The 24,388-nt window shown below is 37.5% G+C and overlaps 1 protein-coding gene across 1 annotated transcript; it reads left to right on the forward strand.

Moving 5' to 3' along the window:
- Positions 1-18,665: 18,665 nt before the first annotated feature.
- LOC111025202 (pentatricopeptide repeat-containing protein DOT4, chloroplastic) lies at positions 18,666-21,231 on the forward strand. Its single transcript, XM_022303047.2, has one exon. It carries the CDS (start codon positions 18,997-18,999, stop codon positions 20,992-20,994), a length of 1,998 nt encoding a protein of 665 aa, XP_022158739.1. The 5' UTR covers positions 18,666-18,996; the 3' UTR covers positions 20,995-21,231.
- The last annotated feature ends 3,157 nt before the right edge of the window (positions 21,232-24,388 follow it).

Here is a 24,388-nt window from a genome sequence, read left to right on the forward strand (position 1 = left end):
CCAGGACATGATAGCAAACTCAATTAGGGCTCAATACGGTGGATCTTCTCAAAATACTCTCTTGTATTCAAAACCATACTCCAAGAGAATTGACAACTTGAGAATGCGTGTTGGATATCAGCCACCTAAGTTCCAACATTTTGATGGGAAAGGCAATCCCAAACAACATATTGCTCACTTCGTCGAAACTTGTGAGAATGCTAGTACTAGAGGCGATCAACTGGTCAAGCAATTCGTCCGAACGTTGAAGGGAAACGCCTTTGAATGGTATACAGATCTAGAGCCTGAAACGATCGAGAGCTGGGAACAGCTTGAAAGAGAGTTCCTAAATCGCTTCTATAGTACGAGGAGAATTGTTAGCATAATGGATCTCACCAACCGTAAACAAAGAAAAGGCAAATCAATTGTCGAATATATCAACCGATGGAGAGCTGTAAGTCTTGATTGTAAAGATAGGCTTATTGAACTATCCGCCGTCCAATTATGCACTCAAGGTATGCATTGAGGACTTCTTTACATCCTTCAAGATATAAAACCTCGCACCTTTGAAGAGCTGTCAACTCGTGCTCACGATATGGAGCTAAGCATTGCTAGTCGAGGAAGTAAGTATTTCTTAGTGCCGGACTTAGAGAAAGAAAGCAAAAGTGTTTGAGAAAGCTTTAGGTGAATCTTTTGGTGTAAATACAATCTCTCCCAAGTTGTCTTCAACAATAAAAGGAAAGAGAATGGGGAAGCAACAAGGAAATGAGAAAAGACGGCTAAGCTTGAAAGAAAGGCAAGAAAAAGTCTATCATTTTCCTGATTCCGACATTCCTTATATGTTGGAACAACTACTGGAAACATGACTGATAGTACTTCCTGTATGTATACGACCGAAAGAAATGGGTAAAGTTGATGATACCAAATATTGCAAGTACCACCGAGTTATTAGTCATCTAGTGGAAAGTGTTTTGTCCTGAAAGATTGTATCCTAAATTTAGCTCGAGAAGGAAAGATTGAGCTGGATTTCAATGAAATAACTCAATCAAATCACACTACAATAGCAACAAATGTAAGGAGCCAAACACCTCAAAGCCTATTCTACAATAAAGGGATAGACTTGACCCAATTTGAAACGTTGAAGCCTATATTTGTTCGCTCTCAACAGAAGACTTCAAAAAATACCATTAAAGATGTTGTCAAATCCGTCAATCATGGAGAGGAAGACTGGGTTATTGTGACTCGTCGGAAGAAATAAAAAGAAAGTTTTGCTCAAAAGAAGTCACCTATGCTCAGCAAAGAGCATGAACACCAAGGAAAGAAGAATTCAAGGAAGCCTAAATCGGAAGGGAACGAAAATAAAGACTCATCTCGACCCCAGATGTCGATGACCTTAAAATAACTTTTCTCAAAAAAATCCTTCCATGTCAAAAAGAAGAAAGAAAATCTTACAAGTTCTCATTACATAAATGTGGAAGGACTTCTATCTTCAATCGCATCAAGCCTTCAACTACTCGACCTTCGGTCTTTTAGAGGGTGAGTATGACCACAACAAAAAAAGAAAATCAATGTTTTACTTCCATCTCCATTCGACCTTTGGTCTTTCAAAGGCTAAACATCTTCATGTCAAAGAAAAATCAATCTTCAACATCTGCTGTTGATTGTCCAGAAGTAACAAGCGATCAATATGAAAGAACGATGAAGATCGTGAAAGGCGAAATTATTTGGTGAAGTGAATGATGACAAAAAAATTCACAGCATTGTTCCTTCTCGTATGAAGAGAAAATTTTCCCTTCTCATAAATACAGAAGGTTCCTTAAAATTAAATCAAAAGCTCATCATCTCAACCAATCCTAAAAATGGAGGATGTGATGAAAGTTATGATGAAAATGAGAGCATATGAAATATAAACACTCATCATCGTAGGAGTCTAAACTGCATGATACTCCTGGCCCGCATAAGTTTAAAAGGTGAACAGCCTAAAAAAAATCTTGTATCTGAACTACATTATGACTTGATCCCTTTCTTTAAAAGGGTACATAGGCAGCTTAAAGAAAACTTTAAATTCAATCCAAGGTTAAGAAAAATACTTTAAAAAAAATCGAGGCCACAGTGACGCTGCAAGACGCATATGTACTACCTTACCAAGGGTGACATACAATGGTCAACCCTTTTTAAGGCTAGCTCTACAGTAAAACAGAGGATGATCACTGGGGGCATAAACCATCAAATTAGGTTTTGTTCCCCATGATAAGTGTCATCCTCCAAACTGGATTTTCACATGATCGTTGGCGAAGAAGTTACAGTCGTTTGATCGTTGGCAAAGAAGGCTTGATCGTTTGGGAAGAAGCTCTAGTCGTATGATCGTTAACAAAAAAGTTGCAGCTTGGTAAAAAAAATTCTAGTTGCTTGATTGTTTGTGAAGAAAATTGTAAACACTTGGATAATACCCCCATATAGGCGTCATCCACGAAATGATGGTAACCGTGGGGATACTTTACCAAATTAGGTGGTCTTATCCCGCGAGGTTACGTAAGCTGGATGTTATCCCTATATAGGCGTTATCCTCAAAAGGATGGTAACCGTGAGAATACTTCACCAAATTAGGTGGCCTTGTTCCGCGAGGATGCGTAAATCAGATGATATCTCTATATAGACATCATCCTCGAAAGGATGGTAACCGTGAGGGATACTTCACCAAATTAGGTGGTCTTGTCCCGCGAGGATGCCTGAGCCAGATGATATCCCTATATACGCGTGATAAGCCTTGATTAAAGGCTAAAAAGTGTAGTTTTGCATGCTTATTTGATGGTTATTTGGGATGAAAAATGTATGTTCATGCATATAATTGAAGGAAAATGTGCATATTTTGTGATTAAGGACTTTGGAATTCAGTTATAGGTAAATGAAGGCTAATTTGTGTAAATATGCTTATTTTGTAAGAAAAAGTGAAGATTGATGATCATAATGCGTCAGGCACATCGGAGGACCAGAATTTCTAGCTTACTAGAGGAATGGGCCAGCCAAGTTACTTTGAAAGTTCCAGCTTCACAATGCTTCAGCCACATTCGATGTCTAGATTGTCAAAACAGGAATAACAACTTTTGACAGAGTAATTGGTCCAAGATTTGTTATTAGTTCCTAAAACCTCTACAACCTCATTTGGTTCCAACCTCCCATGCATTTCTCAACATCTTGTTACCTCCATGACCTATAAAAGGAGCTTTCAAGCATCACTTCAAGACATCTCATTTTTCCATGCTTTTGTTCTTCCTTTCTATTTGTTATCAAATTTAGTTTTTAAGTTTTGTTCTTCAATTAATTTTTCTGCAATTACTCTTGTTTATTTTATTGCAATTCAATTTGTTCTATTTTGTACTTTCTTTCCAACTTCAATTAAAATGCATTCTTTGTTATCTTCTCTTTGTGTTTTTATTTCTTTCACTTCCATGAGTAGCTAAATTGTTTCTTCAACCCTCTTACAAATGGTTTAGTTCATCTATTTTAAATTACACCTATTAGTGAGCACGACGTATTACGCTTTCTTTGCTTATCTTGATTGATACAATTTATCTAGTTGATTTTCTTGTTGGCCACTTGTTTAAATCACATTAGTTTGAATTTAATTCTGAGAAGGTTACAGTCAAACGAATCTCATCAAGGTAAAAGGGGAAGTTACTTAGAAATAAGAACTAAATCAAGATCCTAGACATAAGCTCTCTTATCCATTAAACGTAAGTTGAGATTTGGTTTATTTAGGATTCTAGAGTTGCATAGACATATGTAAACGCTAGCCTAAGCTTCTAAACAAACCAAAAACGGTATGGAATAGGAGTTGAACCAGTTTGCATAAATTGAGCATAATTACGGGCACATTTGGAAGGTGTAATTCATCTTTTTAGAACTAAATAGTAGTAAGAGGCTTGGCTTTTTAATCCTTGTGTTTTTAAATTGTGTTTCCCAATATATTCACCAAATTTTTATCCTAAACCCGATTGCTCATTCAAGCAGTTTACAAATTTATTTTTAAAAGAAAACTAGTCCCTGTGAAGACACTTGAAATATTTCCAGATTATTACTTGTGACAGTGTGCATTTGCACTTACCCTTGTGCTATTAAGCAGGGGCGCAACAAGGCATCATCGTCGAAATGATGGTAATCATGAGGGATACTTCACCAAATTAGGTGGCCTTGTCCCGCGATGATGCGTAAGCCAAATGATATCCCTATATAGACGTGACACGACCCGCCCTAAACACCTACTAGCTCTAGGACAAGCCGCGCCGACCACAGACCCCCAACCAACTACCGAGTCCATAATCAACTTCTTTTTAAATTTCTAAAACTGATTAAGATTATTCTCTAATATATACAACACAAGCGTAACATAATTTAATACAGGAATAACTATTCTTCCACTACTTCTAAACATGCTGGACAACTACAAAAGATGCAGCTAATTTATCATAAGTCATTCTAAATGTACATACAAAATGATATGCAAGTTCTAAGACGATGAGTGGCATAAACTGGTCGACTATTTCTTTGAAACTCAGGTACAGTCTAGTGGAGAAAAACAATGATAAATAGTGAGCTATGAAGCTCAGTAAGTGGCAATTTAATAAGAAAATAGTTTCGTAAAACTTCTTTCGTAAAACAACTTAAATTTAAACTCTTATAACAAACTTCTTAAAGTTGAAATAATACGCATTTTCAGTAAAACTTCATATAACTTGAGCAACTAAAACTCGGTAATTTTCTATACATAATTTGTAACAACATGTACTTTCTAAAAACACTTTCTAAATACATATCAAATACCTTCTTTCAAACCTAAAACAGGTTAAGAAAACTCAACAACATATATGTATCTACACTATTCTGGTTTACTGACGCAGAGTAATCTCAATACGCACAGCAGAATAATTCTCTCAACGCGCGGAATAAAATGGTCTCAAAGACACATCCATTGTTCATTCATATATACTACATCGACCGAAAATGGATATGAAGTAAATGTTTCATAGAAGAATATAAACATGAGGAGAAACTTAAAACAAAAAGAAGAACTCTAATGTCACGGTAAAGTACTACATGAAGCTAAAGTAGATTTCAAGTAATTTGAATCAACGCCTTTGGAGTAAGGGTTCCTAAAATAATAATGGAGGGTGAGAGAAAGAAATTTCTGAAGACAAACTATTAGCATGATATTTATTTGTACATGTGATATTGTCAGGATATTTTTTACTACAAACCAGTTCCCTATTTCAGTATTGTATAGCCACCTGGTCTTTGTATACATTACTGTTAAGAATAATACTTAAGTCCTAGGAATTTTCCTAAATAGTAATAAAAAATTTGATAGTGGTTCATTTTTTAGAACAAAAAAAAAGTATATGGTCTCTCCATTTCTCCCTTATATTGCCAAAAATATAATAGTGGTCAGTATTCCAGCTGACTAATCAAGCCATAATCTATTATTAAACATTTAGCAATAACAACCAACTTCAAATACACTACATTAATCAAGAACGAAGGAAAAAATAGGAAATGATGTAGTTACTCCCGTGTTATCAAAAACTAAACACTGTAAGAGAAGTTATCAAAATAGGATGTAACACATTCAATCTTGCTTAGAGGGAAGCAGTTAAATAAATGGGAACTGATTAAATCCACAATCGACAGATGATGAAGCATAAAAACTCTAAAAATAGAAAACGATGAAGAGAAGCAGATGATGTATTTTAGAGGTTGTTACTGATAAAACCCATACGGTATCAATAGGTCAATTCCTCAAACCCTTCCAAAGAGAGGAAGAGAGGAGACTAGAGAAACCCTACCCTAGCCGATGATATATTAATCATTTGAGGGATTTAGATCATATCAAAGAAATTGCACACTAAATTGAAAACTAACCTCGACAGCCACTGCTGCAAATCGACAAAGAGAGATGAAGATCGAGGTGCAGAAGGTTATAAGTGGACCACAGCGACGAACAATGCCAAAAGATCGTGGTGGATGGTGGTGGGCCAATGAGCAGTTGCGGCGTTTGATTCAGCTTGTTGCGACGGCTAAGGCATAACAATGGCGAGCAACGGCGACGACCACCAATGATGGGCAACAAAAGGATAGACGACGAGGGGAAGAAAATCAGGTGGGGAGGGGAAGGCTCCAGAGGAAAAATTATGGGGTGAGGGGATATGAAAACAATTTAGGGCTTTTTTTAAGCCCTATCTCGAAGAAACATATATTTCATCGATAAAGGGTATGTTTTTCGATGAAAATAGATTTCGCCAGACTAGGGTGCTTATCCCAACAATTTTACATTTCTTCGAGAGTAATGGCGACGATTTTTTTTCCAACTCCATAAGTACTTTTTCTCGATGATTCATTTTTCATCGAGAAAAGTTGCGTCAGGAAAACATGATTTTCTGGTAGTGTAAATTTGTTATTTTTAATTATGAGTTTTCAAAAGAATCATATATTCATGAAACAAAATTTTAATATTCGTTTCAAACATCAAAACGACATCATTTTATTAAATTTAATATTGATAGTCTAAATTTGTGAATTATATCCATCAAATTTAACGGGTTTAGTTGACAATTTACATGAATGTAAATTGACGACTATTAAATGCCAATTAAAATGTACTGTATTTGACAAATATTGACTATCGATGTTTCTTTTTTCATTGATGCTTTTAGACCATCAACAAAACAATAACTATTAACGGTTATTAGATGTCAACAATGCCTATTATCGTAGGCTAAAATGCGTCAATATTTTCTATTTTATTGACGAGTTTTAGCCATGAATAAAAAGGGAAACATTGACTGCTAAAGACTGTCAACTATGTGAAAAACATGGCGACTACGAAAATTTACGGAGAGTTACGTAATTGACGTCAAAAAAAAAGTCTAAAAGTTGATACTCTATCACGTCACCTTTAATCAAGGTTCAAAATGTCGATGTCGATGAAAATGTCGATGTCCCAATTTTATGGACATGTCGATGTCTCAATTTTATAGACATGTCGATGTCGGTGGATATTTCGAGAAAAATTACAGAAATTGTAGATATTGATGCAAGGTTTTTGAATTAATAAATATAACTTTAATTGTAGTTTAATTAGCTTATAATTGATCACTTTTAATCATCATATATAAATATATAAGTAATATATTTGTATGTTGTCGCAATGTAAACGTTGAAAAATTGATGATTTGAGTGAATTAGAAATATGTTTGAAAATTATGTAAATTTGATTGGAAGATTGAATGGGTGATTGATTTAGAAATAGTTTTGACAATGGTGTAAATTTAAATTTGAAAATAAAAAATAGGTAATTAGTAATAAAAATAATATTAAATTTAAATTTTACTATGATATTAAACCGTTTAAAGTAAAAAAGATTAAGAAAATATATTGCAGAAACTATTAATATTTCTCAATATATTTTTTTTGTTATATTTTTCGACATCTTGATTTTTTTTTTAATTTGCAACAATATTTAATTAAAATATATAAATAAAAAATATTGGTTTGAAATGGAAATAAGTATATTTTTTAAAACAGAATGAAAAAAATGTTAATGAGAGGTGGTGCCTAAAAAAAAGAAAAAAAACTGCTAGCTAAAATATGGGCTTTTGTTCTAAATTTAGGCCTGAATGTCGATGGACACCACGATATCTCAACGAAATCTCCAGATTTATGTGGAAAATCAACTTATCGACAATAATCAAAGAAGATCGACATTCTTCTTCGATGAAATGTCAAACCTTCCGACATATGGAAATGTCGAGCGACATATGAGTACGTCGCTCGACATTTAAAACCATGCCTTTAATATAGACGTAAGTTGAAGTTTTATAACTATAAATATATGTATTTTTCAAAAAAATAATTTATTTTAAGGTCAAAGTTAAACTTTTGTCGATGTTTTTTCTTAAAAGTGTCAACTAAACAAAAAATGTCAGCATCAACAAAGGCCAAATTTGTAGCAGCGTTACAACAGAATGGATTTATTTATATTTTTTCACATCAATTGGTATTAAAGAGTTTGGTTCAGAGGAAAATGAGATCAGTAGAGAAGTTAGGTTCTTTAAGGAATCATGAAGTTCAATACGGCCAATTTCGGATATTTGAAGTGTTGTATTAATTAGATGAAAATAAAGGTGCATTGAGCATGACATTACTTTAGTTAATATAATCGTTATATTAATGTATGTCGTCAATGCATGTTTATAGTTTTAATTTCTTAAATTTTATAAGAGTTATAAAATTTGGTAGATAGAAATTAAAATCTATAATGAAGAGTTGCATGCAAACATAGGGTCTAAGTTAATTAATTTTAAAGGGGTTTAAAATTAATTAGACCTTAGGTTATATCTTCTAATATGATTAGGGAGTAGTCTTTTATTTTGTTTTAACTAGGTTTAAAATGAAATGATAAAATACTAAATATAAAATATTGTCTATAAGAGAACCCTGTCTATGGAAGATTCTATTTAGGTTCAGGTATTTAAGCTGACCGTAAGGGAACACCTCTACCTGGGAACCGACCTGGGGGTTGAATTAGTCAATATTTTAGATACATGCAATAATGTCATTAGTTTATTAAAACGTTTGATAAACTAAAACATTAGTGTACAACTTCCAATATAAATAGTTATATTGGACCGACTAAAAATTCATTTAGTTAATTTCACTTAGCCGGGATTTAACTAAGTAATATACCCTAGTATTAGAATACTAAGTGGGAGCAAAAGGGAATGTTTTATATACCACGTATATTTTTTATATACAAGGTATATATGACATATTTTTTCCTCTCACGTTTCTCCTTAATGTTCACACTGTGAGTTCCATGCTCGGCCTCATGTTGCCCTGGACGCGGCTTCCCTACGGAAGGTGTTTGCATGATTCAATATCAAGGTGAATCGAGTAGTATTCATAGTAAGTGAGAGAAGGACGTGTGACAACACATCCTACGGTCTGCACCATTGGTTTGCATCGTGAGATTTAATACATGACATGTGTGTCGTCTTGGAGCAACCATCCCTACAGAGGGTTCATTGTTTGGAATCAAAACCAAGCAAACTCAAGAAATTTATAAGGGTCTCTTAGGTTTTGCTCCAATATTTTCCTTCCTAACGGTGGAATTATTGGGGTTGACCTCTGAGGTCTAAAAATGGTGGGTCACACTTACGGGGAGTTGTTAAGCTAGTTAGCAATTTCCTGACCAAATAAACGATGACTAACATTATAAGAATAAGAGTTATTCTGGTGTAAACTTTAGTTGAGAATATCTCAATTCAGTGAAGGAGTAACTGTCTGCCCTACGGTGGTTGCTTCTCTAAATCACTAAAGCGTCGTTGCAAAATAATTTTGTTAGAGTGCTTAATTACTTTTGCTAAAATTTGATTGAGTTTAAAGGATAATGCATGAAACTAATATAGGTTTGTTTTTATTTTTAGCATGTCTACCTTTTTATTGCCTAGTTAGCCGCAAAAATACTTAACGGCGAAAACTACAAACAATGGAAGTCGAGCCTAAACACTATACTAGTGATAGATGATCTTAGGTTTGTCTTGCAAGCGGATTGTCCTCAAGCTCCTGCGCCTGACGCCACTGTGGCGGAGCGCAACGTCTATGACTGTTGGATCAAGGTCAAGATCTACATCTTGGCGAGCATATATGATGTGCTTGCTAAGAAGCACGAGGACACGGTCACCGCTAAAGAGATCGTGGACTCGCTGCAGAGCATGCTTGGACAACCGTCCTCATAGGCTCAGTAGGTAGCTCTTAAGTTCATTTACAACTCCCGCATGAAGTAGGGCTCCTCAGTGCGAGAACACATTCTCAACTTGATGGTCCACTTCAACATGGCAGAGTCGAACGGGGTCGTCATAGACGAGCAGAATCAGGTCAGCTTCATTCTGGAATCTCTTCCAAAGAGTTTCTTGGCATTCCGCAGCAATGCAGTTATGAATAATCTGGAGTACACTCTTACCACGCTCTTAAACGAGCTGCAGACCTACTAGTCTTTTATGAAAAGTAAGGGACAATAAGGGGAGGCAAATTTTGCTACCTCAAAGAGGTTCCACCGAGGTTTGTCCTCTAGAACCAAGTCTGCGCCCTTTTCTTCTGGAAGTAAGACTTTCAAGAAGAAGAAGGCTGCTGGTAAGGGGTCTCAACCTGACTCCGCTGCTGCCGCTGCCAAGAAAGGCAAGGCTAAAGTTGCAGACAAAGGAAAGTGTTTCCACTAGAACATGGACGGGCATTGGAAGCGCAACTGCCCGAAATACCTGGCCGAGAAGAAGAAAGCCAACGAAGGTAAATATGATTTACTTGTTTTGGAAACATGTTTAATGGATAATGATGACTCTGCCTGGATATTCGATTGAGGAGTCACTAATCGGGTTTGTTCTTCGTTTCAGGGAATTAGTTCTTGGAGGCAGCTTGAAGCCGGAGAGATGACTCTCAAGGTCGGAATGTGAGAGGTCATCTCAGCTGTGGCGGTGGGGGAGCTCAAGTTATTTTCGAACAAGAATTTGTCTATATTATTAGATAATGTGTACATAGTTCCAAAAATCAAAAGAAACTTAATTTCAATTTCTTGTTTGTTTGAACATTTGTATTCCATTTCTTTTCAATTAAATGAAGTGTTCATTTCTAGAAATGGTGCAAATATTTGTTCTGCTAAGCTTGAAAACAACTTGTATGTGCTAAGACCAACCATAACTAAAGCAGTTTTAAATACCGAGTTGTTTAAAAATGCTAAAACTCAAAATAAAAGGCAAAAAGTTTCTCTTAAAGAAAATACCTATCTTTGGCACTTAAGATTAGGCCACATTAATCTCAATACTATTGGGAGATTGGTTAAGAATGATCTTTTAAGCGAGTTAGAAGACAACTTTTTACCACCTTGTGAGTCTTATCTTGAAGGCAAGATGACTAAAAGACCTTTTACTGGAAAAGGTTATAGAGTCAAAGAGGCTTTAGAACTTATACATCAAGACCTTTGTGGTTCGATGAATGTTAAAGCTCGAGGAGGGTACAAATATTCAAAGTATGGTTATCTATACCTAATGCAACACAAGTTCGAAGCCCTTGAAAAAGTTCAAAGAGTACAAGATCGAAGTTGAAAATCAATTAGGTAAAACCATTAAAAGACTTCGATCTGATCGGGATGGAGAGTATATGAATTTGAGATTTCAGGACTATATGATAGAACATGGAATCACGTCCCAACTCTCAGCCCCTGGTACACCATAATAGAATAGTGTATCAAAAAGGAGAAATCGAACCGTGTTAGACATGGTTCGCTCAATGTTGAGCTATGCTCAAATGCCTAACTCGTTTTGGGATTACACAGTAGAGACTACAGTTTACATTTTGAACGTAGTTCCATCGAAGAGTGTTTTTGAAACACCTTTTGAACTATGGAAGGGTCGTAAAGCTAGTTTACGTCACTTCCATATTTGGAGATGTCTGGCACACGTGCTCATGACTAACCCAAAGAAATTGGAACCTTGTTCAAAAGTATGTCTATTCGTAGGTTACCCTAAAGAGGCGAGAGGTGGTCTCTTCTTCAATTCTCAAGATAACAGAGTGTTTGTATCGACAAACATCACCTTCTTAGAAGAAGACCATGTTCGAGATCGTAAACCATGAAGTAAAGTAGTGATAAACAAGATTTCTAAAGAGGCTACAAATAAGTCAACAAGAGTTGTTGATCAAGCTGGCATTTCGACAAGAGTTGTTAATGAAGCTAGCACGTCACGTCAGTCACATCCACCTCAAGAATTGAGGGTGCCTCGACGTAGTGGGAGGATTGTGTCACAACCTGATCGCTATGTGGGTTTAACTGAAACCCAAGTTGTCATACCGGATGATGGCGTTGAGGATCCATTGACCTACGAACAGGCAATGGAAGATGTCGACAATGACAAATGGGTCAAAGCCATGGATTTGGAAATGGAGTCTATGTACTTCAATTACATTTGGGAACTTGTAGACCAACCTGACGGGGTAAGACCCATAGGGTGCAAATGGATTACAAGAGAAAATGAGACGCCAAAGGAAAGGTACAGACCTACAAGGCGAGGCTTGTGGCGAAAGGCTACACACAAAGGGAAGAGATAGACTATGAAGAAACATTATCCCCTGTAGCTATGCTCAAGTCCATAAGAATACTTTTGTCCATTGCCACACATTATGACTATGAGATTTGGCAAATGGACATCAAGATTGCCTTTCTGAATGACAATCTTGAAGAAAGTATTTATATGTCCCAACCCGAGGGGTTCATAGCTCAAGGTCAAGAGCAAAAGGTTTGCAAGCTTAAATGGTCCATATACGGATTGAAACAAGCATCTTGATCTTGGAACATAAGGTTAGATACTGCGATCAAATCTTATGGTTTTGACCAAAATGTTGATGAGCCTTGTGTATACAAGATGATCGTCAACAACACCGTAGCCTTCTGTGTTGTATGTGGATGATATCCTACTCATTGGGAATGATGTAGGATACCCCACTAACATAAAGAAGTGGCTAGCTACTGAGTTCCAAATGAAGGATTTGGGAGAAGCTCAGTATGTTCTTAGCATCCAAATTCTAAGGGATCGCAAGAACAAAACATTGGCCCTGTCTCAAGTAACATATATTGACAAGATGCTTGTTCGATATTCGATGCAAAATTCCAATAAGGGCTTATTGCCTTTCAGGCATGGAATTCATCTGTCTAAGGAACAATGTCTTAAGACACCTCAAGAAGTTAAGGATATGAGACGTATACCCTATGCTTCAGTAGTTGGCAGCCTGATGTACGTTATGCTGTGCACTAGGCCTGACATTTGCTATGTAGTAGGGATGGTCAGTAGGTATCAATCGCTAAGATATGATCACTGGACTATTGTTAAGGGAATCCTCAACTATCTATAGAGAACGAGAGACGACAAGCTCATGTATGGCTCTAAGGATTTGATCCTTACAGTATACACTGACTCTAACTTCCAAACAGACAAAGATTCAGAGAAATCCACGTCGGGGTCAGTATTCACTCTTAACGGAGGAGCGGTAGTTTGGCGAAGCGTCAAACAAGGATGCATAGTAGACTCCACGATGGGGGCTGAGTACGTTGCAACTTGTGAAGCAGCAAAAGAAGCGGTTTGGCTTAGGATGTTCTTGACCGATTTGGAAGTCGTTCCAAATATGAACTTGCTCATCACGCTTTATTGTGATTACAGTGGTGCTGTGGCAAATTTCAAAGAACATTGCTGATCTTATTACGAAGGCACTCACGGCTAAAGTGTTTGAGAGCCATCTAGAAAGTCTAGGTCTACGAGCATTGTACAGCTAGTCTAGGGCAAGTGGGATAAATGTAACAGGTATAGTGTATGCCCTAGTTTATTGTATTTCCCTTTGCTTTATGATTATGTACACCCCATTTGAGTTTAGTTCAAGTAGGAGTTTGTTGGGTGTGTTGCCTTAAACTCGTAGTTTGTAATTAGTGTAAAAACAAATTTATATTCAATATAGTTTTATTCAATCAATTTGTTGTTGAATCCATAGCATTGCATTGTCTAAATCCAATAAACTAAACATCTAAGGTTATTATAATGTAACCGAGACAGTATATATACTGGGTATATATGTGATATACCTTCGATATACAAGTGGATAATGTCCCAGAAATAACCAAAAGGGTCTATAGTATATGGATAAGGTTGGGTACCTTATCCTGGCAACACTATGGATACGACCCACTTTGTAAATGTTACAAATGACCTGATCCAGGTTGTTCGTGTGGAGACATGCGAGTGAGAGTATCGTATACAATGAGTTTGTATAAGACCGAATCACGAAATAGTCAATCTTTAGATGTAACGTTGTTGATTAACAGATTGTTATTTCATAGGATGACCAGACAACTCATTCCCAATCTGAGTTATGGACTCTTGCCCATGAGGGCTCGTCCTTTGATCTGTATGGGTAAGAGTGGCCCGAGTCGCCGACTCGACATTCCTACCATTTTGAGGACAGACCAAAAGGGGAGCTGGGAACATAACTTCACAAGATGGAATTCACTCCTCCTCGTCCTTAGGGGAGTAGATGAATGTTCTCTTAAATGCTGACTCCAGGACTTGAACAAGGGGTTTCACCCTCTCACTGGCCCGAGAGGGACTTTCGGTTATTGGTTGGACCATAACGAGGTTGTTAATTAGAGGAGCAGTGGTATTTAAGGAGTAAGATGTAACTCAGAGGTAAAATGGTAATTTGACCTAGCTTGAGTTATTAACACTCGTGAAGGATTGACTTGCCATTAATGGTCGTATATTCGTGGACACGAAAACATTCTACAGTGAGAATAGTGCAGCTGTGGGTCTTTAGTGAAGTGACATGTAGTTAACGAATGTTGATTAACTTGGTTAATGAGTTTGACCGATTAATCTCGTATCGTTGGAGCTTCTGATCTGTAGGTCCATTAGGTCCCCTTACTAGCTCACAACGGATAAAACGAGGATCAAGTTTTTGGACAAATTTAAAATGTTAAAATTTCTCAAAAGAACATATGTATATAGATATATTATAATATATGATTAATTCTAAATTGAAACTATATATTATGAGAGAAATTATTTGAATGAGATTCAAATAAAAGATCCATATGAATAGAATTCATATTAAAACAATGTGCATAAGATGTACATTACAACTATAGGTTATATGAGAGAATTGCTTTAGAATATGATCATATTTTGGGATTAAATAATTAATTGTTAGTTAGATTAATAATTAATTAATTATATTATTAATTATTAATATTAATATAATTAATATTAATTAATATTAATATTTATCACCCCCTAACAGGGAGTGGGTAGTTTGTGATGACGTACGGTAACTCCCCACGTCATTTTATTTTTGTAGAATTGTTGTGCACAAAAAGGGAAAACTGGAAAAAGAAAAACCAACCCGTAGATTTTGCTCTCTCAATTCTCTCTGGTTTCAATTATTGTACCCACAAGCAAAGATCCTCACCAGAGAATAGCAAGGAAGATCGTTTGGTGGTGTCAATTGGGTTTGTTGAAGAACTGCTTATCGAAGGTAATACCCAATTCCCCTGCATTTTCCTTTTTCATTTGTGGGTTTTGTTCGTCAAAATTCAAAAACAAAGATCCTTGTTTTCGCTGCGAGATTTACGTCATTTCATACAAATTTTACAGTTGTAGGTTTCTGGATTTAAAACTTTTTCCAAATGCAAAATTTAACTATATGTGTTGACTGTAGTATGAATAATTGATTCACCAAAATCAAACTCAGATAAACTTATATATGAACTATAAAGTATATATGGCTATATCACACTACAATTAACAAACAAATCAAATAAACTGTAACGCCCCGAGTCCCTCAGGTTAGTTAGTCTTGAATTAGGAGATTTTCATTTAATTTTAAATTAAACTTTAATTAAATTTATATATATCGGGCTCCGTGTGGTTGGTTTTATCTTAAGTTGGGATGGGTTTCTTTTCTCTTGGGCTTGGGTATGTTGGGCTTTTTGGGTTGGTTTGGTTTTAAAACAAAGGAAAAGAAAATTAATAAAAAGAAAAAAAAGAAAACACAGTAGGTTTCATCACTTTCTTCCTTCCCTTACCTTAGCCGCCAACCCCCTTTCTCTTCCTCCCTTCCTCCGGCAACCGGCAATACCACCGGCGACCAGCACAGCGGCGGCTCCTCGGATCGGCGGCGACGACTACAACCCAGTGGCAGCGCGGCGTTTCCGGTGGTTTTGACGGCTGGCCAACTTCGGCAGCGAACTACGTGACTTCGTCACGCGGCGGCGCGCACGATTCCGGCGGAGACCCACGAGCGGCGGCGCGACCTTTCTTCCTCGGCGGCGTTCGTCTACCCCCGACGATCCCATAGCAGCGGCGGCCGGCGGCGAGATTCGTAGCAGGTGCAGCGACGGACTGGAGCGTGGCGGCTATGTTTGGGTGTTTTTGGCGGCGTCTCGGAGTTTCGGTGATAACCCACAACCCGTGGAGTATTTTTCATCTGCTGCAACTCGTGGACAGCAGTGTTTCAGTGGCATTCGAGCTTACCTACACCCGTTCGAAGCCCAATCTAGGCTACCCACACCTTGGCGAGCTAGATCTAGGTTACCCACACCTATACGAAGTTGATTTTGTGGTAATGATTTGAACCCTCTTAGAATTGATTTCGAATGCTGAATAGTATATGTAACTTGCTGTTTTTTTTCTGTTTTAGTGCCTAGGTGTGAGATCGACTCAAAACTTAGGGGCGCGGTTGTGAGTAAGTAGACAAGGGGCGTGTGCGTCCGTTAATGTGTGCTAGTTGGTCTCTAATGTGCTGTTTTGTGATGTTTAATATTGATTTTGATACGCTATTGTGCTAGGTAACTCTCGTTTGTGTTAATCTGTATACTTGGTGTAGTGTTGAATATTCGTCGGTGATAATGGTGGAATTTTGCCTTGCTAAACTGCTGAGAATTGTTGTGGGATGATGTATGTTTACAAAAGATGCACGTTAAATTAGAATCATTGTGATTATGTTTTCTTATGATGTGGGCGTGCTTGTATAGTTTATATAAATGTTCATTTATGATGTGAGCGTGCTGGTTGAGCATATATAAACGTTTCTTTATGTTGCGAGCGTGCTGGTCTGAGTCATATTATTTTCTTATGAGATGTGGGTGTAATAGAAGCATATTTTCGGACCCTGTTCGCAGGCTAGGGGTTGATGTGGAGTTGGTTATGATAAGGAACGTTGGGTTCTTGGGGAAAGTGAATGGGTGAGTGTCAGGGCCTCGGGTATAAATGGTCGGGGGCTGATACGTCACTAATTGAGTATCGAGGCCTCGGGTAGAAATGGTCAAGGGTCGATGCGAGGAGTCTTTTGAAAGGAAAACTATTGGGGCCTTGGGTAAAAATGGTCAAGGGCCGATAGATGGTGAAGTCATCGGAGCCTTGGGTAAAAATGGTCGAGGGCCGATGCAGTAGTGTCGAGGCTCTGGGTAAAAATGGTCAGGGGCCGACTCTACTCGAAGGAATTAGCTGTGGAATGCTTGGATAGCTGTAATAAGCGTAGAGGTGCTTGAGATGTTAGGGAGACTCGAGGTTGGTAACTAATTTGTCCATGGTGGTGGTTGTCGCCGGATCTTATAGAGTGTGTCTATGTTTGATTGCATAATGTGATGGAGAGCATGACTATGATTGTTTCATGATTTTGTGTGAGCATGATGTTTGTGTGTCGTTGGTGAGGGCTACTTACGGAGTATATTTTATATACTCACCCCCCTCTACAATTATTGTTTCAGGCGAAGGATTTGTTGGCGACCATGGTGATGAGACGGAGGAGACATGACAAGCGAGGACCATAGGCTGCGTAGTTGCTTTTGCTTAGCTTAGGTTTAGATGGTTAAGACTTTATGGTTTGGTCAATAAACTACTTCTTCTTATTTGAATAATTGGGAGGTTCCCCACTCGTTGTTTACTTTATTTCAGAATAGGTGTTTATTTTAGTTTTCTTCCATTCATTGAGTTTGCCTAGTTGGAATAATGAAGTTGCCTCATGGGTTGTCCACGGAGGATGTTTGATTGATATTCTATAGAGTTGATTCATTGGTAAATTGATGAGAGTTGAAGCTTTATTTGATATAATTAATTCACAGGGATTTGTTATCTCGTGTTTGGAGTTAAGTTTAGGCAGGTGGGTAGTTAACGTGACCTAGAAGTGTGTGGGAAGTTTTGGGGCGTTACATAAACTACGTAACCAAATAACACACTAGCATATGCTAAAAAAATCAGAAACTAGTATAATCCCCTATATTGAAAAACCATTCTTAATAATATTGCAAACTCGAACATCCAAAATCGGAAATAAAAAACAAACCTAGAAGTTTTAATATGTAAATGGTAGAAAATGGGTTGCCAAACAATGGTGAAAAGCGAGCGAATCGAAAATGGGCAGTCGGAGACGGTAGCAACAGAAAACAAAGAAGACGAGGAGACGGTCTGTCGGAAACAATGGTGAAAAGCAAGATGGGCTGCTGCCAGCGAGGGATGAACGAGACGGGCTGCTACCGGCAAGAGAACGGAGAAAATGAATAAGACTATCGGAAAAAAGTTGTGTTTTTTATGAAGAAAGCAACGACATGTAGTTGTTTTCGGATGAAGAATATGAAGAGATTTGGGTATTTGAGTATTTTTTATTTTAGGAGTGAAAAGTTGGGGGATTTAAAATTCAACTTCCCAAATCAACCCTTTTGAATTTCCATGATTTAATAATACTTAAATATATAAAAAAAATGATATATTGGTAAATTTGGGCTGGATTCGGTAGAGGAGTTTATTTTAAGAGAAAAATCTAAATTTTGTAGAATAAATTACTTTATAAAATTACAATATCTAAAAGGTCTTCCAATTTTGTTTTAATGGTATATTTGTCCAAAATAAAATTTAAAATTTCTATAAAAATGGTTAATTAGTCACTTTTATAAAAACTAATATTTTTGGTTCTTTTTAAAAATGTCCTATTTATTTTTTTCATTCCTGTAGTTTGCTCATTTTTATAATAATTATTACTTTTTTATTAATATTTTTTAAAATGGACTATTTATTTTGGTTATTATACAATTTCCCAAATTCATATTCTAGAATTGGGGCTCTATATAGGCTCTGTGTTAAAATCCCCCCAAAAAAGGTCCATTCATCCCTCTGGCTTCGTAATCCCATTTGATTTGGGTATCTACCAAAGAGCCGCCTGACGAACACGAAGGACGGCTAATTTTACAGGAACCAACGACTGAAAAAGAATGCCCCCATTCCAGAAACCCATTGCCTCAATCGAGAGCTGAAGAATTGAATAAGCTTCTCTACAATTTTCTGTAACATGATTCATTTTTATGATGAATGACAATGCAAAACTAAAATTCTCCTTTTTTTCGTCTTCTGCTTCCCAATGGCTATCCCCTGAAATTCCACCATGGATCTCCTCCTCTCCACCCACTTTCGTCGTCTCCCCATTACTCCAAAAACCGATCTCACATACCGCCGCCGCCGACCATTTAATAATCCCCCTCATGTTCGCACCGCAATTACCGAGAATTATGCTAATTTATGTGAAGCCCACCACCCGTTCGACGAAATTCCTACATGGGATACTTTTGCTTGGAACAATCTGATTCAAACCCATCTCACTAATGGAGATGTGGGGCTTGTTATTTCTACGTATGAACAGATGTTGCTGCGAGGTGTTCGCCCTGACAATCACACCCTTCCTCGAATTATAGGCGCTTCCCGCCAGTGTGGCGATCTTCAGGTTGGCAAACAGCTCCACGCTCAAGTCTTCAAACTTGGGTTCTCCTCTAACCTCTATGTAATTACTTCCTTGATCGAATTGTACGGGATTCTTGATGGGGCTGACACTGCTAAGTGGCTCCATGACAAGTCGGCTTGCAGAAACTCTGTTTCTTGGACCATGTTAGCCAAGCTGTACGTGATGGAAGATAAACCCAGCTTTGCCATCGACTTGTTTTATCAGATGGTGGAGTTGGCGGCTGATATTGATGCTGTGGCATTGGCCACAGCCATTGGGGCTTGTGGATCACTGAAATTGCTGCAACATGGAAGAAACATCCACCTTCTCGCCAGAACTCATGGCTTGGAATTTGACGTCTTGGTCAGTAATTCCCTGTTGAAAATGTACCTTGACTGTGGTAGTATTAGAGATGCTAGGGGGTTCTTCAATCGGATGCCATCGAAAGATGTCATTTCCTGGACAGAACTGATCCAAGCATATGTTAAGAAAGGTGGAATCAATGAGGGCTTTAAGCTGTTTCGGCAGATGAATATGGATGGAGGATTGAAGCCTGATCCAATTACAATCAGCAGCATTCTCCCAGCCTGTGGAAGAATGGCCGCGCATAAGCATGGAAGAGAGATTCATGGATACGTGCTTAAAAGTGCTATTGATGTCAATCTCATTGTCCAAAATGCTTTGGTTGACATGTATGTTAAATCAGGATGTATCCAATCTGCATTGAAAATTTTCTCAAGGATGAAGGAGAAAGATGCGATTTCGTGGACTGTCATGATTCTTGGCTACAGCTTACATGGCCAAGGAAAACTCGGAGTCAGTTTGTTCCGGCTGATGGAGAGGAACTTGAGGATGCATAGGGATGAGATCACTTATACTTCAGTTTTACATGCTTGTAGTACTGCTAGCTTGGTAGAGGAGGGGGATTTTTACTTCAATTGCATTATGGAACCGACTTTTTCACACTTTGCATTAAAGGTAGCTCTTTTAGCTCGAGCAGGACGACTGGATGAAGCAAGGGCATTCGTCGAACAACATAAACTTGATAAACATCCTGAGATTTTGAGAGCATTGCTTGATGGATGCAGGACCCACCGTGACAAAAAACTAGGCAAGCGAATCATTGAGCAGCTGTGTGATTTGGAACCTCTAAATGCTGAGAATTACATTCTACTTTCAAACTGGTATGCCTGCAACGGAAAATTGGACATGGTCGAGAAGTCGAGAGAAATAGTTAGAGACATGGGATTAAGGCCTAAGAAGGCTTACAGTTGGATGGAGTTCCGCAACAAAATTCATGTGTTCGGGACAGGGGACGTATCCCACCCGCGTTCACAGAACATATATTGGAATTTAGAGTGTCTGATGAAGAAAATGGAAGATGATGGTTTGAAGCCGAAACCGGATTTCAGCTTCCATGATGTCGATGAGGAGCGGGAATGTGTTCTAATAGGACACAGCGAACTCTTGGCGATTTCATTCGGACTGATTAGTACGGAAGCAGGAAGGACAATTTGTATTACAAAGAACCTTCGTGTATGCCACAGTTGCCATGAATCTGCAAAGTTCATATCCAAGATTGTTGGGCGAGAAATCATAGTGAAAGATCCTTATGTTTTCCATCATTTCAAGGATGGCTGTTGTTCTTGTGAAGATTTTTGTTAACTTTATCTGTTATGGTCATTGTTGTTTTAGTTTAGCGATCCTCAGTTCCCCCAATTTGACTGCTCACTTCAACAACATGACAAGCAATAACATTTTCAAGAGAGTTCTTCGTGGCCAAGGATCTTAGCTAAGATGGAAAACTTTGTGATATGTGCTTCTTAGTTTTCTTTACAATATAAAAATGACTATATTTTGCGTTGTCAAAATTATCAAAAGAAATTTGGACCCGTTTGATAATTATTTATTTTCTATTTTTGGTTTTTGATTTTTGGTTTCTCCTTAGAAATTCGAATTTGATAACTATTTTTGGTTTTTGATTTTTTTGGTTGAAAAACAAGATTTTTTTATAATCAATTTAATTTTCTGTTTTTTGTTTTTAAAAAATGATTTTGAAATTCTATATAAATTTTAAAAACAAAAAATATATATATATATAGTTTTTAAAAATAGGTCTCTCCTTCTCAAAATCTCATTTTTTATTTTTTCTTCAAACACTCAATTGCTAACAAATTTCTTTGTCACTATAGAATTTCTTTCTGCATAAAAATCTCTAAAAAGAATTACTTTTTCCCTCTAAAATTTTAATATTTAATATTATTTTTCTCTCTAAATTATTCATTTTTATGGGTCTATTAATTTTATCATTTTTTTTATAACATATCACCCTCTTTCCTCTCTCTACTCTAAAATTTCGTTTTTTACCACTTTTCTTTCTTCTCTTAATCTATTTTTCATCTGAAAATTATTTTCTTTTCTCGTTTAATTTTCTTTTAACTATAACTTTTATTTCTCTTTGTATTTATTTATTTTATATAAAAAGGATTGTAGAACCATAAATTTTGGACCCATCATTTAAAATTAAAGACAAATTGACAATTTAATATAATGTCACATGTCTTTAATTGGGTCCCATGGGTTGAGTCCAAAATTATTCAAGCCCAAAAGCCACCTGTGGAAACCTCTATAAATAGAGGAGGTCTCCTTCATTTTTTAGGGTTTAGAATTTTATAACTGAGAGAATTCACACCAAATTGAAGACTCTCTAAACCCAAATTCAAAGACCAACTTGAAGACTATAACATAGAACTTCGATCTAAATTCAATAACAAATATTTCAATCTTCACATCAAATTCGAGAGAAAAAATCAGAGGATAAAGATTAGAGATTGAATCCACTATACAACACATACAACAACATAAAAGTTCAACTTCACGAAATATAATCTCTCTGGAAATCTCGTGTGAACAAGAGTCGCGCTCTCTTGGCACGGGGAAGGTATGCACGGTCACGAGGGCCGCACTCACTGGCGTAAAGAAGGGACGAAGCGACTATGTGGGCTGCGCTCCCTTACGTTGAGAAGTGGCAGCGCGGACACGTGGGCCATGCTCGCTTGGCGTAGAGAAGGGCTGCACAACCATGGAGGTTGCGCTCCCTTGGAGTGGAGAAAGGGCGGCGCAGCCGCATGAGCCGTGCTCGCTTGGTGTAGAGAATGTTTGTGCAACCACAAAAACAGTGCTCCCTTATATTAAGAAGGAGTGGCACGGCCATGTGGGTCACACTCACCTGGTGCGGAGAAAGGTTGCACGTAGCCTCCGGTCCCTTGGAGTGGAGAAGAGTTGCATGGCCGCGAGGGTTGCGCTCCCTTGTATGAAAAGGGGCGGTGGACCTGTGCGGAGCACTGCCTAACGCATCCTTAAGGGAAGATGTCAAGAGGTTTTGAGTGTATTTCCAATGAACGACCTTAAGAGGAGTTGAGCGCATCCTCAAGGAAAAACGTTAAGGTGAATTGAGCTCTTCTGGTCTACTCACCCCCAACAGTGGCCCCCACTTTCGAGTTTGGTGGATCAAACCGTCATTTTCATGAGGTGAAGAGTAGCTTAACTTTGGAAGTAGCTTCTTTAACTCGACCGATTGGGTCCTAACCGCTGTTAAGCCTGGCACTTAATTTCATCTCGAGCCTCCTGCAAATCTATCCATGTGTTGAATGTAACGACATGATCTAATGGATCTTTACTGCCATCATATTGCTACATGGTTGGCCATTTAAACTTTGGGGGTATTTCCATAGTCATGATGTTGTCCGTAAAAGGACTACTAGATTCACAAAGGGATTCTTTGGGATTGCGTGCTATCTCATTACCTTCAGGGTACACCAGGGGATTTTCAGGTATTGTTGGTGTTGCGATTATCTTGACACCGGACGCCGCGTTTTGGGATTTCCACTAGTCGTTTAGAAGACTGCGTAGATCTGTTAGCCTTAGGTTCGCATTGACGTTCTTCTTATAGTTGAGCAAGTTCTGCAGATCATTACTACTTGACTCACCCACGTTTGCTTGTGGATGAGTTTGGTCGTCACCCCTCTTGTTCTTAATATAGTATCATGGAAGCGGAATATCTTGTATGGTGGAGTAACCTTAAGACAACTCTTTGTCATACAAGGCGTGGGTGGGGTTTGTTCGTGACTTGTCTTCCACCTCCAAATATTGACCCGCTATTGTTCCGAAGAAGCATCAATCTGCTGTTGTTCCCATTCCTATAGACACAGAGGCATGAAAAAAATGATAGGAAAACACGGGGAAATTTGAATATATGACCCCTACCATAATTGATTTTGGATTTATTACCCTTTTTTGAAAAAACCTAACTTGTGACCTCACCTCCCCTTATGTTTAACTTCTTCAAATTTTTATCTTTGTAAAAAGACGAATTTACCCTCTTGGGTTAATAAATATATATTTATGATACATTAAATTTTCACCTAAACTCATGTTTCATATGGTTTGAACTCTAAAACAAACAAATTTTTATTTTTTAAATCCTCTCAAACAAATATTATTGTCCACGTGTTTGATCATATTATCTACACACTATCCAAAATCATTGTCTCCACATTTTCACTTTTGAAAAGTTAGGTATGTTACACTTTCAAAATTTTTACTTTAAATTTGTTAAAATTATTTGAAATATTTCTCCATCAATATATTTTGCTATAATGAAATTCTTGGAAAAAAAAAAGTGGTTCAGATCGTTGTCTTGTATCAATACTCGATTCGGGATTGAAGTTATATTGCACTGAGATTGAATAATTTTATCCTGCATCAATCTCATTATTCAATCTCGGTGCAATTTGGTTCGGGACATGATCCGAGACACATCCCGGACTGATCTCTAACCAAGATTGGTCCGAGACACTTCCTCGACTAATCCCGGACCAAGATTGGTCCAGGACAGTCCGGGATGAAGTAAAATTTTTATTTTATTTTGTTTTTTTTTTGTTAACTCTTTTCTTATCTCACGTAGTTTTATTCGATTTGCTGGATTGAGTCCGAGATTGAGTCTGGGATTGAATACGGGATTGAATCTGGGATTGAGTCCGGGATCGAATTTGGAAAA

The sequence above is a fragment of the Momordica charantia genome (assembly GCF_013281855.1).
Source record: "Momordica charantia cultivar OHB3-1 chromosome 5 unlocalized genomic scaffold, Mcharantia_2.0 BLBB01000005.1, whole genome shotgun sequence".
NCBI lineage: Eukaryota > Viridiplantae > Streptophyta > Magnoliopsida > Cucurbitales > Cucurbitaceae > Momordica > Momordica charantia.